At 44.6% G+C, this 12,060-nt stretch overlaps 1 protein-coding gene across 4 annotated transcripts in view; it reads right to left on the bottom strand.

Moving 5' to 3' along the window:
* The window catches only part of CCNY (cyclin Y), a 227,813-nt gene extending 218,837 nt beyond the window's left edge, over positions 1–8,976 (bottom strand). For 2 of the 4 annotated variants that reach the window (XM_073334457.1, XM_073334459.1), the window contains exon 1: positions 8,221–8,310. Coding sequence is in view for 1 of the 4 variants with exons in the window: in XM_073334456.1 (XP_073190557.1) it covers positions 8,221–8,374 (154 nt within the window). In the remaining 3 variants the exon portion in view is untranslated. Of the gene's footprint in view, positions 1–8,220 lie in introns of all 4 variants that reach the window. The other 2 variants (XM_073334456.1, XM_073334458.1) reach the window with 2 other exon arrangements.
* Between the last annotated feature and the right edge of the window lie 3,084 nt (positions 8,977–12,060).

Genomic DNA, 12,060 nt, shown 5'->3' with positions numbered 1-12,060 from the left:
GGTCAGACTAGATGATCATAATGGCCCCTTCTGACCTTATTATCTATGAATCAGTCTTCCTGAAGACATTCAAGATACCATGTGGACAATGGCTTCTGCCTGTAAAAACTGAAAGTCATGCATGGACATGTGACTTGCCCAGGTGACTCCAGAACTCCATCTTGGAGCTGGACTTTGCATAGGAGAGAGTCTCCACCCACAAAAGAAAGTCTATTTAAGCCTGTGGGAGACCCCTCCATTTTGTCTTCAGCTGGCTAAGGAGATAGCCTCTCCACCCCGAAGGATACCTGAAAGGAACTAGAACAAAGGACAGTAACTACAGAGGGTGTGAGTGATTGCTGGACCTGGACAAAAAGGAGATTAGTCTGTAAGAGGAAGCTTACTGGAACTGGTGAGGTTTGGTCTGTATTCAGTTTTATTAGACATAGACTCGTGGGTTTTATTTTATTTTGCTTGGTAATTCACTTTGTTCTGTCTGTTACTACTTGGAACCACTTAAATCCTACTGTCTGTATTTAATAAAATCACTTTTTACTTATTAATTAACCCAGAGTATGTATTAATACTTGGGGGGTGGGGGGAATAGCTGTGCATACCTGTCTATCAGTGTTATCGAGGGCGAACGATTTATGAGTTTATAAGGGTAAAACGGACTTATTCAGGGTTTGGACCCCATAGGGAGTTGGGCATCTGAGTGCCAAGGACAAAAATGACAGGTTTCAGAGTAACAGCCGTGTTAGTCTGTATTCGCAAAAAGAAAAGGAGTACTTGTGGCACCTTAGAGACTAACCAATTTATTTGAGCATAAGCTTTCGTGAGCTACAGCTCACTTCATCAGATGCATGCATTCATCGGCTGTAGCTCACGAAAGCTCATGCTCAAATAAATTGGTTAGTCTCTAAGGTGCCACAAGTGCTCCTTTTCTTTTTAAGGACAAAAATACTTCTGTAAGCTGCTTTCAGTTAAGCCTACAGCGATTAGGGGACACGGTTCAGACCTGGGGCTTTGTTTGCAGCAGGCTAGCGGATCTGGCTCAAACCAGGGAGGGCACTGAAGTCCTAAGCTGCTAGGGCAGGGAAAGCACGGGCAGAAATAGTCTTGGCACATCAGGTGGCAGCTCCCAGGGGGTTTCTGTGATCCAACCTGTCACACTTGGGTCTACTACTGATTTGCTCTTTTGCTCCCAAGGTTCTACTAGCTGGAAGACAGGCTCAACAGTTTCACACCATCAGGTGGCAACAATGTGTGCTTTTACCAGTATAGCTTATTTCACTCACGAAACTGGTATAAACTGCTGGTTTAATCACCTCAAGAGCGCCAAACTGCCAGTAATATACACTAACAGCAAAAATGGTTGAATGACTAGACATTTTTTGAACATGGCCCTCTTAACCCGCAGTCCATTATCACGCGGTCGTGATGGCTTGACTCCCGACATCCGTGCATAAACGGGTCTGCACTGTATTTTACACAGTGTGAATTAACTCACTTCCTGCAAATGACATGGGAGAAATGAGAATTTAGGCAGGCTTTGAACAAGCCTGGTAGTTTGCTGGTAGTCACTTGGCAAAGAAGGATCAGAAAGAAAAAAGGCACGGAGATGAAAGGGGGAGGGGAAAAAAACCAACACAAAAAGGAAAGCATCAAACTGGCATCAGTAGCAAAGTGCAATATAGGAGCCAAGTTCAGTGTAGGAGCTTGAATGCAAACACAGTAGTTTTATTAAAGGCTAAGGTATCAGCGATATCTAGATGCACGACCTCTAAGAATAACAGTAGGTGCTGCAAGGTATACTGTTAGAAAGTCAGTAAATGACAAAGCTGTCTCTGAGCCAGTACTGAACCAGTGTTCCAGCACAGAGTTTAGGGGTACTAAACTACATTGTTTTTTCAAAAGAAATGTAAAGACAAAAGATCAGTCATACTTACAGTAATTAAAAATCATATGGCCCATTTTTATGGGAGATTGGGAGGTGCTAATGTGAGCAAGATTACACTTTTAAAAACAGTTTAGTCTGTGGTATGCAAGATCAAGTACCTAAACACTCCAAACTAAACTAAGACAGTGGCAAAATTGCTTTTGTGGGTCTGGGTCTATTCCTTCGTGAAACGTGGCCCTGGGTGTTCAGAAGATTGTTGTATTTTATCAGCACTCAACTGGATACAAATGAATGTATATCTTTGTGTTGACTGGTTCTATGGAACAAAATTATACGTGAGACATCCTAAATATAGACACCAAAATCACACAATAGTCATTCACAGAGAAGGGGGTATCACTGCCTTAAGACTTCAGCTTTTTAATGTATGGATTTGGAATCCACCCCCACACTGTCACTAGATCCCAGTACGAACCAGTTAAAATTGCAGAATTTGGCTTGAAATGTCTACTATCAGTTATACCTGTGCAATTCTGTTGAGGTCAGTGAAATTGGAAAAAATGAAAATGAGGGCAGGATACAATCCACCATTAACTCTGAAAGGAACATTCTCATTCAGTAAATCTTCATTAAGTAAACCAGACAGATTATAAAACCGTACTACACTTGAGTTTTGTACTTGGTAACATATAAAACTTCATGATTCTCAGAGTCCAGCACACCTGAGGCACACTATGTAATCTTAATTCAGATGTTCTCACATGGCTACTACCCATTTTCACAAATAAACTGCTTTCCTGGTGGATTGTTTTTCAAGAGTTTGTCTACCAGCTGCAGAAAAATTAACCCACCACAAAAAGCGTTGAATAGGTTTATTATGGATGTAGTCACACAGGGTGCAGTTATCTGATCTGCAATTGGCAATGAAAAATGGGACCCAGCAACATTAGAAGGATTTTGCAAGGGGGAAAGGAGGGGTGGAACAGAGTAACTTCTTACAATAAGAACTGTATTTCCTACCAAAAGCAAGTTATGATTAGCCCATGCTCAACGAGCTCAGTCGGTTTCAGGTTATGACAGTGGTCTCATACCATATATCCTTTGAGGTTATCCTCTCTCCACCAAAGCTCAATAAACAAAGAGCCTACTGTGGGAAAAATCTGCGCCACCCAGGAAAATCAAGTCTGAGAGCCACCTTTTTCAGATCAGCAATCTCTCAGTTCTTTCACTAGTTAAGCCAACAGTGGATCTGTCTGTGTGACAACAGACACGCTGACATCATGTATAAATGTAGTCTAGACCACAGCTAATCTGTAATCTAAATTTCCTTTATTGAGCTAGCTTTTATAACAGCACCTAGCACCAGCACCATAACACCTGAGCCCCTTACAGAGTCCATTGTGCGATTTTCAAATCCAGAACCCCCATGTCCAAATGGAATACACAATCCAGCCCACATGTCTTAATCAGACCAATAACCAAATACTACAACAATTTTAAAGTGGACAATGTCTAGCAAAAGACTGGGTTAAAAAAAAAAAAAAAGGTCATCTAAGTAATAACAGCAATTTACCAGATTGACACATTAAGTGATCTACTGTTCTCTCTTATATTTGTAGCCAGGATACTGCTGGATAAGTCTCCTGATGAGCAACAGATATAAAAATGGGTCATCCAAATTCATGAAGAAGTCCTTAGCTCAGTGGTTCCCACACTTGTTGCGCCGCTTGTGTGGGGAAAGCCCCTGCCGGGCAGGTTCGTTTACCTGCCACGTCTGCAGGTTTGGCCGATCGCGGCTCCCAGTGACCGCGGTTCGCTGCTCCAGGCCAATGGGAGCTGCTGGAAGCAGCGCGGGCCGAGGGACGTACTGGCCGCCACTTCCTGCAGCTGACATTGGCCTAGAGCAGCAAACCTCAGCCAGTGGGAGCCGTGATCAGCAGAACCTGCAGACGCAGCAGGTAAACAAACCAGCCCGGCCCCCCAGGGGCTTTCCCTACACAAGCGGTGGAACAAGTTTGGGAACCACTGCCTTAGCCTATTGTCATAACTTTCCTGAAGCAAGATTTTAAAGGTTAAACCATTTCATAAACTTTAAAAGTTTCTATGAGCAATCAGTCATTAAAAAGAGTGGGTATCCTCTGACCTCTATGTTAGAATTCCTCTTTTGCTTTTGGGAAGCATATAGCAGCAAAGCAGATAACCAGTTATCCTTACTGCCTCTGTCTGTGCCTGAAGATAATGGTCTAATTAACAGTGAAACTCAATGGATTTAACTCTTCAAAAAAATGTGTTGTTGACTGATAATCAAAAAGTTGATTCTTGAAGCATTTCCACATGGCCACCATGCAGAAAAAACATTCAGAAAAGGAGTTTAGCCTTCTCACTTGGAAGTCTCTGAAAGAAGTTTGTTCCCAAACGTTTCCAAAATTCCCTTCACTTACAGACATGAAGAGTTCCTGATATCTTACAAAAATGATGCTTTTTGACAACACGGCATCAGGCAGGTATATCTGTAGGCCCAATCCTACATTCCTTACTCAGGCAGAACTTCCATTTAAGACAATGCAAGCCCCTCCACTGCAAGAGCTGCATGATCAGGTCCTGGAATTGCAACTCACTGGTACCTCACTTCATGACAGCATTTGCAATGGTTTCAGTGCAAAGCACAGAACGACTAGCAAACCTCAAAAGGTTCTGTTTGCACAGGCTCTCAAGAGTTCATTTTTTACAAGAACCAGTTTCTTCAACAAAATTAGGCGGGCAACTATAAGAGAAGAATCTCTTTCACAAGATACCATAGCTTCTACTTACCCTGGAAATGCCACAATAATCAGTTCTCTCACTGCATTTCAGCATTTCCATTTTGGTCCTGCCCTGGACTAAAGCATGCAATGATGCAGGGAACAAACAGATGAGAGGTTACATTTTTCAAACCTTAGTAACAGATTAAGATTGGTTTAAAGATGGGAGAAGGTTTAGCGTAGTTTTACAAAAGTTGCTTTGCCCAACCCTAAAAGGTAGAGTTCTATAAATCTTGATTAACACAAGAGGACTGAAGGCAGACTTGAAGGTAGAGGACAACAACAACTCATGCTACTCACCACAATGTGCAATTCCGGATTAGTACTTGTGTGAGAGAAAAAAAAACAGTGCTAGTGAATTAGCATTTCCAGAACTTGAACGTCACTGTCAAACATACTGTATCTGATAGTGATGTTCTCGCTGCAGTAACAGGTAGCAAGAAACACAGGTTAAAAAACAAAGTGGCAAAGTACCCAAACTGTTTATTTACAGTGGTACCACCAGTTTTTTTTTTGTTTTGTTTGTTTTCAAAGAAATATCCAATTCTTGAAGAGCTAAATAGCTCTCAAGAATATTTCACGGATTTTAGATATCTTGTAGGATGCTTGAAGAATCAAGACCTTCTATTCTCTCTTCACACACACACAAAGAATTGACCACAGTACTGTTCCTTCATTGTTTCATGTAAATTTTTTCAAGTTATTGAAAAACAGTAGAAATATTATTACAGTGCACTATTTGTTGTTTTTTTCCATTGTGTCACCACAGCTGTTTGCTTGAAACTATATGGCAATCTAAAAACAAATATGTACCCAGTCTCAGGAAATAAGATTCCAGAAAAAGAAGTCTTATTACATTTTGTAATCAGTCTATCATCTTTGACCAAAGACCTCCAGTGGATCTGACTGCAACACAACAGATATGCAAAAGTGAGTATTTCAAATTAGTTTTATCCATAAGATCCCCAATTGTGTTCAACAAAGAAACACTAACTCATTCTTCATCAGTCTCCTCAATGAAAACTGATGCCTCTGACCCTATACCTAATCAGTATCATAGGGAGGAGCAAGATTTGAGCAAACAGCAAGGCAAAGGAGACAAACCATAAAATTTGTTATATGCTCTTAGAGTTGAAGGCAACTCCCCCACCTGAGAACTTAACTTCATTTGCCACAGTGCTGAGCCTGATGAAACAGAGATAGATAGTATTTATTTTCTATGTTCCACTGGTGAAGCACAGGGTCCTTTAACTGACAAGAATTTATTAGGACAGAGACAACATGCACACACATCCCATCAGTGCTTCCACTCATGGAGTACTGTTACTGATCTGAAAATTGGTCTAACCCATTGGTTCTCAAGCAGGGGTATGTGTACCCTTGGGGATACGCAGAAGTCTTTCACGGGGTACATCAACTCATCTACTTATTTGCCTAGTTTTACAACAGGCTACATAAAAAGCATTAGCAAAGTCAGTACAAATTAAAATTTCATACAACTTGTTTATACTGCTCTATATACGATTCACTAAAATATAATTACAGTATCTATATACCAACTGATTTATTTTATAATTATATGGTAAAAATTAAAAAGACCAATTTTTCATTACTAGTGTGCTGTGACACGTGTATTTTTAGGTCTAATTTTGTGAGAAAGCATATTTTAAGTGAGGTGAAACTTGTGGTATACAAGACAAATCAGACGCTTCAAAGGGGTACAGTAGTCTGGAAAGGTTGAGCATCACTGGTCTAACCAAACCATGAAGAGAATTCTTGGCAAAAAGTAAGTTTACAAAGAAAGACATTTAGAACTTTCTGTATTGTCACCACATTAAAGAAAAACTCCCCACCCCTCAAAAAAACCCAAACCTCTCATTTAAAACTATAGAGCAAGACCTCTTCCTACTGATGTGAAACATGACTAGATATTATCCATACCATCATGCAAAATGGTGTTCACTGCCAACCTGGACAACACTGGTGTTACAAGAATCAGCCATTCACAGGTCAACAACTGGCTCAGAAATCTTCCCCAGTTTTCTCAAACCTGACCATTACACTTTTTTTTTTTTTTTTACAGTCCACTTCTGCTACTGTGGAAACAAAAATGTCTTAAAGACAACAGTCACAATTCCAGAATGTAACTTAATTAAAAGAAATAATCGTAATCTGAGGTAAAATTACTCTATTATTAAGAGCTAAATTTTAGCCAATGGTGAGAACTGGTTTAAAACAAAGTTTGCAATTGATCACAATCTATGAAAAAATTTTGAAAAAAATTAAGTGTATGCCAATGTGACTTTTTTGGCTTTCTACCAAAGGAAATTCACGTCAAACTATGAGAAAGTTGATGTTTTACCACTTAAGTTTTAGAACTATTTCAGCTAATCAGAAACTAGTTTATACTTAAACATTAAAATCACACCTAAGAATAAGCCAGGTTCTAATTAACCAGAGCACACAAAAGGATATTGGTCATTATTAAGTCAATGAAAATAAAGTTTTTCCAATAATACTGCAGAAAGAGAATATTCATCACTCCATTATACCAATGCCTCATCATCAGTATAATGGAAGGAAATAAGTCACTGGAACTGAAGGTTGTTACAAGATAAATTCCTCCCACTTCCATAACTATCTGGGTTTTTCTTTATGTTTTATCCCTCAACCAGGATTGGCTTTGGCATGCACATAGCAACAGATAACCAGTTGAGTCCACGGACCATCTTTGTTCAGGAAATTTGGGTGGGCCAAAATTCGCTTTTGAAATTCAAACAGTTGAGTGGATTGGATCTGGAAGCTGTGGACCAGCGTAAACAGTGTCACATCAGTCCACGCTGGGTGAGGGGGCAAATACACACAAAGATCTTGAAAGTATGGTCTGGGGTAAATAGTACTCCAGGTTTTCATTCAATGCTAAGGTGGGAGAACTATAAAGGCCTCAAATCAGAAGAAAGGGCAGATAAATAATGCCATAGCACAATGTACACTGCAAGAATCCACACAAGGATCCTAACACTGTGTACCACATACTTGCACAGGTGGAATCCACACAAATAGAGCTACATCATGACATATTAGTATGGGGTCAATAATGCTGCATTGTGCTATACAAGTATAGGGGCATCCAAAGACCTCGAAGTTGTGGATGGAGGCATAAAACCCAAACAAACCCTCTGTCTCGCTATATATTCTGCGATCACCGAAAGACCCAGGAAAAGGAGGAGGGGAGAGAAGAGATTCCCTCGGGGGACAGAAGTGAGTAAACACTGAGCGGCAAGGAAGAGGCGACGGGAGCTCCCAAGGTGTTTGGGGGGGGGAGAGGGAGGGCTGGGTGTTTCCATGTTTCCCCCCTTGAGCAGGACAGCCGAGTGTCCCCCACTTGGCAATTCCTGTGCTTGTGGGAGATGCCTTTCCCCGGGGGCTGCCCCTGTGGCTGGAGATAGAGGGGATTTCCCCAGCCCAGCGGGGCTGTGGGGGGGGGCTGCCCTAGCTGCCGGGAGCTCCCCAGCCCAGCAGCCCCCACACCTCTCTTACCGTCTATGTTCTCCCGGTCGCTGATGTGCTGCAGGTTGCAGCCCGTGTCCTCGCGGCTCAGCTCGGGCTCCGGGCGGTAGGACTCCAGCCGGGAGTGGGCATTCCTGCGTAGTTTGGGGCTGGAGGAGACGCAGCAGGAGGTGGTGTTCCCCATCTTCCTTCGCCGCCGGGCCAGGCGCGGGAGGATGCAGGGGGAGCCCGTCACTGGCGGGGGCGAGAAGCCATGGGCAGCAGCGGAGAAAACAACAAGCAGCAGAGGAAGAGGCGGTGGCGGCTGCTCCCTCCAGCCGCGCTCCCCGGCTGATCCCCGCGGCGGCTCATCCAAGAAGCCGTGCCCCGAGCACGTCCAGCCGAGCGGAGGGCGCAGCAGCTAAATCATCCTGCCCCGGCAGGCAGGGCACAGGCCGGCTAAGCGTGGCTCAGGCACAGCCCCATTGCCAGCGGCGGAGCGGCCGCGCTCCTCCTCCGCCTCCCCAGGAGCGGGCTGGATCCACTCCCCCGGCGCACGCGGCGGCACCGCAGCCTCCCAGGCTGCCTTTGCAAAAACGGTTCCGGTTCAAGCGGGTGGCGGCAACACCTGCCCGCCGGGCTGGGTAGGGAGACACGGGGCGCGTGCAGCGGCGCCGCCCGCTCCCGGGGTGCGCCCAGCTGGGGCGCTGCTGCTGCGCCTCGGGAGAGGGGAAGCCCCAGGCGCAGGGCTGTAGCCCCTCCTCCCGCGGCGGCGGCGGCTGCCCTGGAAGGGAACAGAGCGGCCGGGGGCAGGCAGCGCGCGCGCGGGGGCAGGCCGCGCCTGTCCAATCTGCGGCTGCCTTCCCGTCGCGCCGCTGCACACCCGCGCCGAGCCCCGCTCGAGGCTCCGCCCCTTGGCCCCGCCCCGCCCCTTCCCCCCAGGCCCCGCCCCCGGCCCGCCAGGTTGCGGGAAGAGCCCCCCCCTAGGCAGCCCCGGGCTCCCCACAGCGGCCCCCAGCTCCTTGGGCGGCTCTTACTGCGACCGAGGTCCGGTCTGGCGGGGCCGGGCCTCTCGGCGAGGGCAGACTCGGACCCGCCCCGGCCTCACACGCCGGTGCGGCTGGCAGGGGCAGCGCTTGGGGGCGGGGGAGTGATCCCGCCGCCGCCGCCGCCGCGCTTCCCTCTCTCCCCCGCTTCCCTCCATTCTCACTCCTCCGGCCGCCCTGTCTGTCGCACTCACCCCCTCTCTGCTTCTCCCTCCCGCCGTCAGATTCATGCCCCCTGCGCAGAGCTCATGCGCCCGCTGCTTCTCCTCTGCAAAGCAAGAATCAGCGCCCCCACCCCTGAGCCCATTTTCTTCACGGCCCCCCCCTTCCCTTATTTCTTCAGGATTCTCTCCTGGCCAAAAGGGGCTTCAGGGGCGCTGGAACTGGGGGTGCCCCAGCAGCACCCCCTGGCTCTAAGTTTAGTGTTGGTCAATGGCGTGCAGGACTCCCATTGTAACAGATTTCGGAGTAGCAGCCGTGTTAGTCTGTATTCGCAAAAAGAAAAGGAGTACTTGTGGCACCTTAGAGACTAACCAATGTATTTGAGCATGAGCTTAAGTGAGCTGTAGCTCACGAAAGCTTGTGCTCAAATAAATTGGTTAGTCTCCAAGGTGCCACAAGTCCTCCTTTTCTTTTTACAGAACAAACTGAAAGTAATAGAGATGGGCCAGCCAGACAGTCCAGTTAGGCACAGAGCTGGAGCTTGGGTATGGGAGTGAATCAGGACGAGGGGTCAGGTTTGACAGCATGGAAATCACACAGGTTGTTCTTCCGCTATTTTTGCCCCAAATGACAGAAAACTCACAAGAGCCTCTGTATTCTTAAAACGAAAAGGAGGACTTGTGGCACCTTAGAGACTAACCAATTTATTTGAGCATCAGCTTTCGTGAGCTACAGCTCACTTCATCGGATGCATTCTTAAGATGTCATTTCCATTCAAACCTCAACCAGAAAATAGGCCCTTTATAATTTATGATTGATCAAACTATAGGGGCTAGCCACCTAATCCAAATTACATCCTCTGCCTCTCCACCTCGCGACAGACATTCACCAATGGCAAGTAGGAAACTTTCTTTGGCAAATAGTATTCTAAGCCGTCAGTTTCTTAAGTATTAATTTGCATAAAATTGTTTCTAGCCCTGAAGGTGACAAAGATAATCTCCCGAACATGAAGTGAGTGTAACCAATGCAGTGCTGTCTTCCTACACTCCATTGTCTCTATATTCATAGCTTTCCCAAACAGCAGAGTGACTACTCTCGGTTTTCGTGCTACGCAAGACGGAGATTGTGCTTTATATGAATTATTGTTGATTGATTGCTGTGCCGAGTGTTTAGAAGAAATTAATTGTAGATTTCCAAATGTTATTTATTTTTTTAAACATCGCATTATTTTAAGCCAATCTCATGATTTTTGGAGGCCTGATTCATGATTGTTGAACACTTTGGATTGCCAACATTGGTAGAAGAAACCTATACTTCTCAGGTTATGAAAAGAGTTTTGTCTTGTGGCTTTATACTGTGGTGGCTCAAAGCAGTAGTCTCATGAGATTTGGTACTGTTCTTAAAACCTCAACTCCTGGAGTCATGTGATTACATGAGAGTTTCAGCTTTCATCCTTTAAAAAGTACATTTCTGGACCTCATAGTTGCATAAAAATCTTTGATAACATGCTCTAAGGCACCCTAGAGGCTCAGAAAGCAGAGGAAAAGAATCCAGTTTTTTAAAAGTAAATCTCATCTTTTAGCCAATTACAATTTTATGAGGCCTGACTCATATTTGAATGCTTGAGGTTGACAATATTGCAGTAGCACCCAAAAAGGTGTGTAACCTTTATAAATGCACAACTTTTGATGAGTTATTTGTTTACTTACCCATGGCTGTTTGTACTTTACTTTAGTAACACATATTAATGGGAGCATCTTTCCTATTTTCTTCCATTGGGAGTGAATGTCTGAGTTTCATCCAAAGAAACAGAAATTAAAACTTTTTGTTTTCCTTTTTTAGGAAAAGTGTTAGCTTGTGCACTGTAATGTCTAGTACTTTCCATCATTAGCCAGGTGTCACAGTGACTGAGCTAAACTGGTCCTGTCAAGTGCACCCACCTTTCAGCCTCAAACCTCTCGCTATCATCTGGCTTAGGTGGAATCATGCAATTCTCCCACTCACAGACCAGGCCCTGGGTTGCCGTCCTCTGGTACTTACCATGGTTGCCTTAGCAGGTCTGACTTAGGTTCAGACCCTATATTTCTGTACCTTCTGGGACAATGACAGTGGTAAGCACTGATCAAATAGTTTTCTTCAAGCAAAGTATTATTTTTTTAGAACAAAAGCATATTAGAGAAAACCTAACAACAGTAAAACACACTACACATGTCCAGCCTAGCAGGTGTCTTCCACATGAGAACCCTAGTTAGGACTGGCTTTCTATCATCTCTTCCATGGAGCCTCTCTCTGTCTGTATGCCTCCCTTGTCAGAACTCACTGATACTGTCTGGACAGTCCCTCACCTTCTTCACAGGGATCAAGACACTTTTTAACAGTTTGTAGTCCTTTTTGATCTCTTTTGATCCTTTCCCACCCTGGCAAAACAGCTGTGCCATTTCAGCCTGGAGCCTTGATGGATGCTACTGTCTTTTGATTGTGTGCCTGGGTATTCTTATCTGGGAAGCCAGTGGGTTACCTTCCTGTACACACCCATTGAATTTGAGCATTATAGGCATATAATAAACATTACACTTTCCCCCAATATACTATAATTTTCCCTCACTAACAATTATTACATAACAGTATTCATAACATTATGACGTATTAGTTCATTTCTGGCACACTAGGTTCTTTGTATAAC

This window comes from Lepidochelys kempii, chromosome 2 (genome assembly GCF_965140265.1).
Source record: "Lepidochelys kempii isolate rLepKem1 chromosome 2, rLepKem1.hap2, whole genome shotgun sequence".
Taxonomy (NCBI): Eukaryota; Metazoa; Chordata; order Testudines; family Cheloniidae; genus Lepidochelys; species Lepidochelys kempii.
The sequence above is the reverse complement of the archived record's forward strand: the minus strand, read 5'-3'. Positions and strand labels throughout refer to the sequence as shown.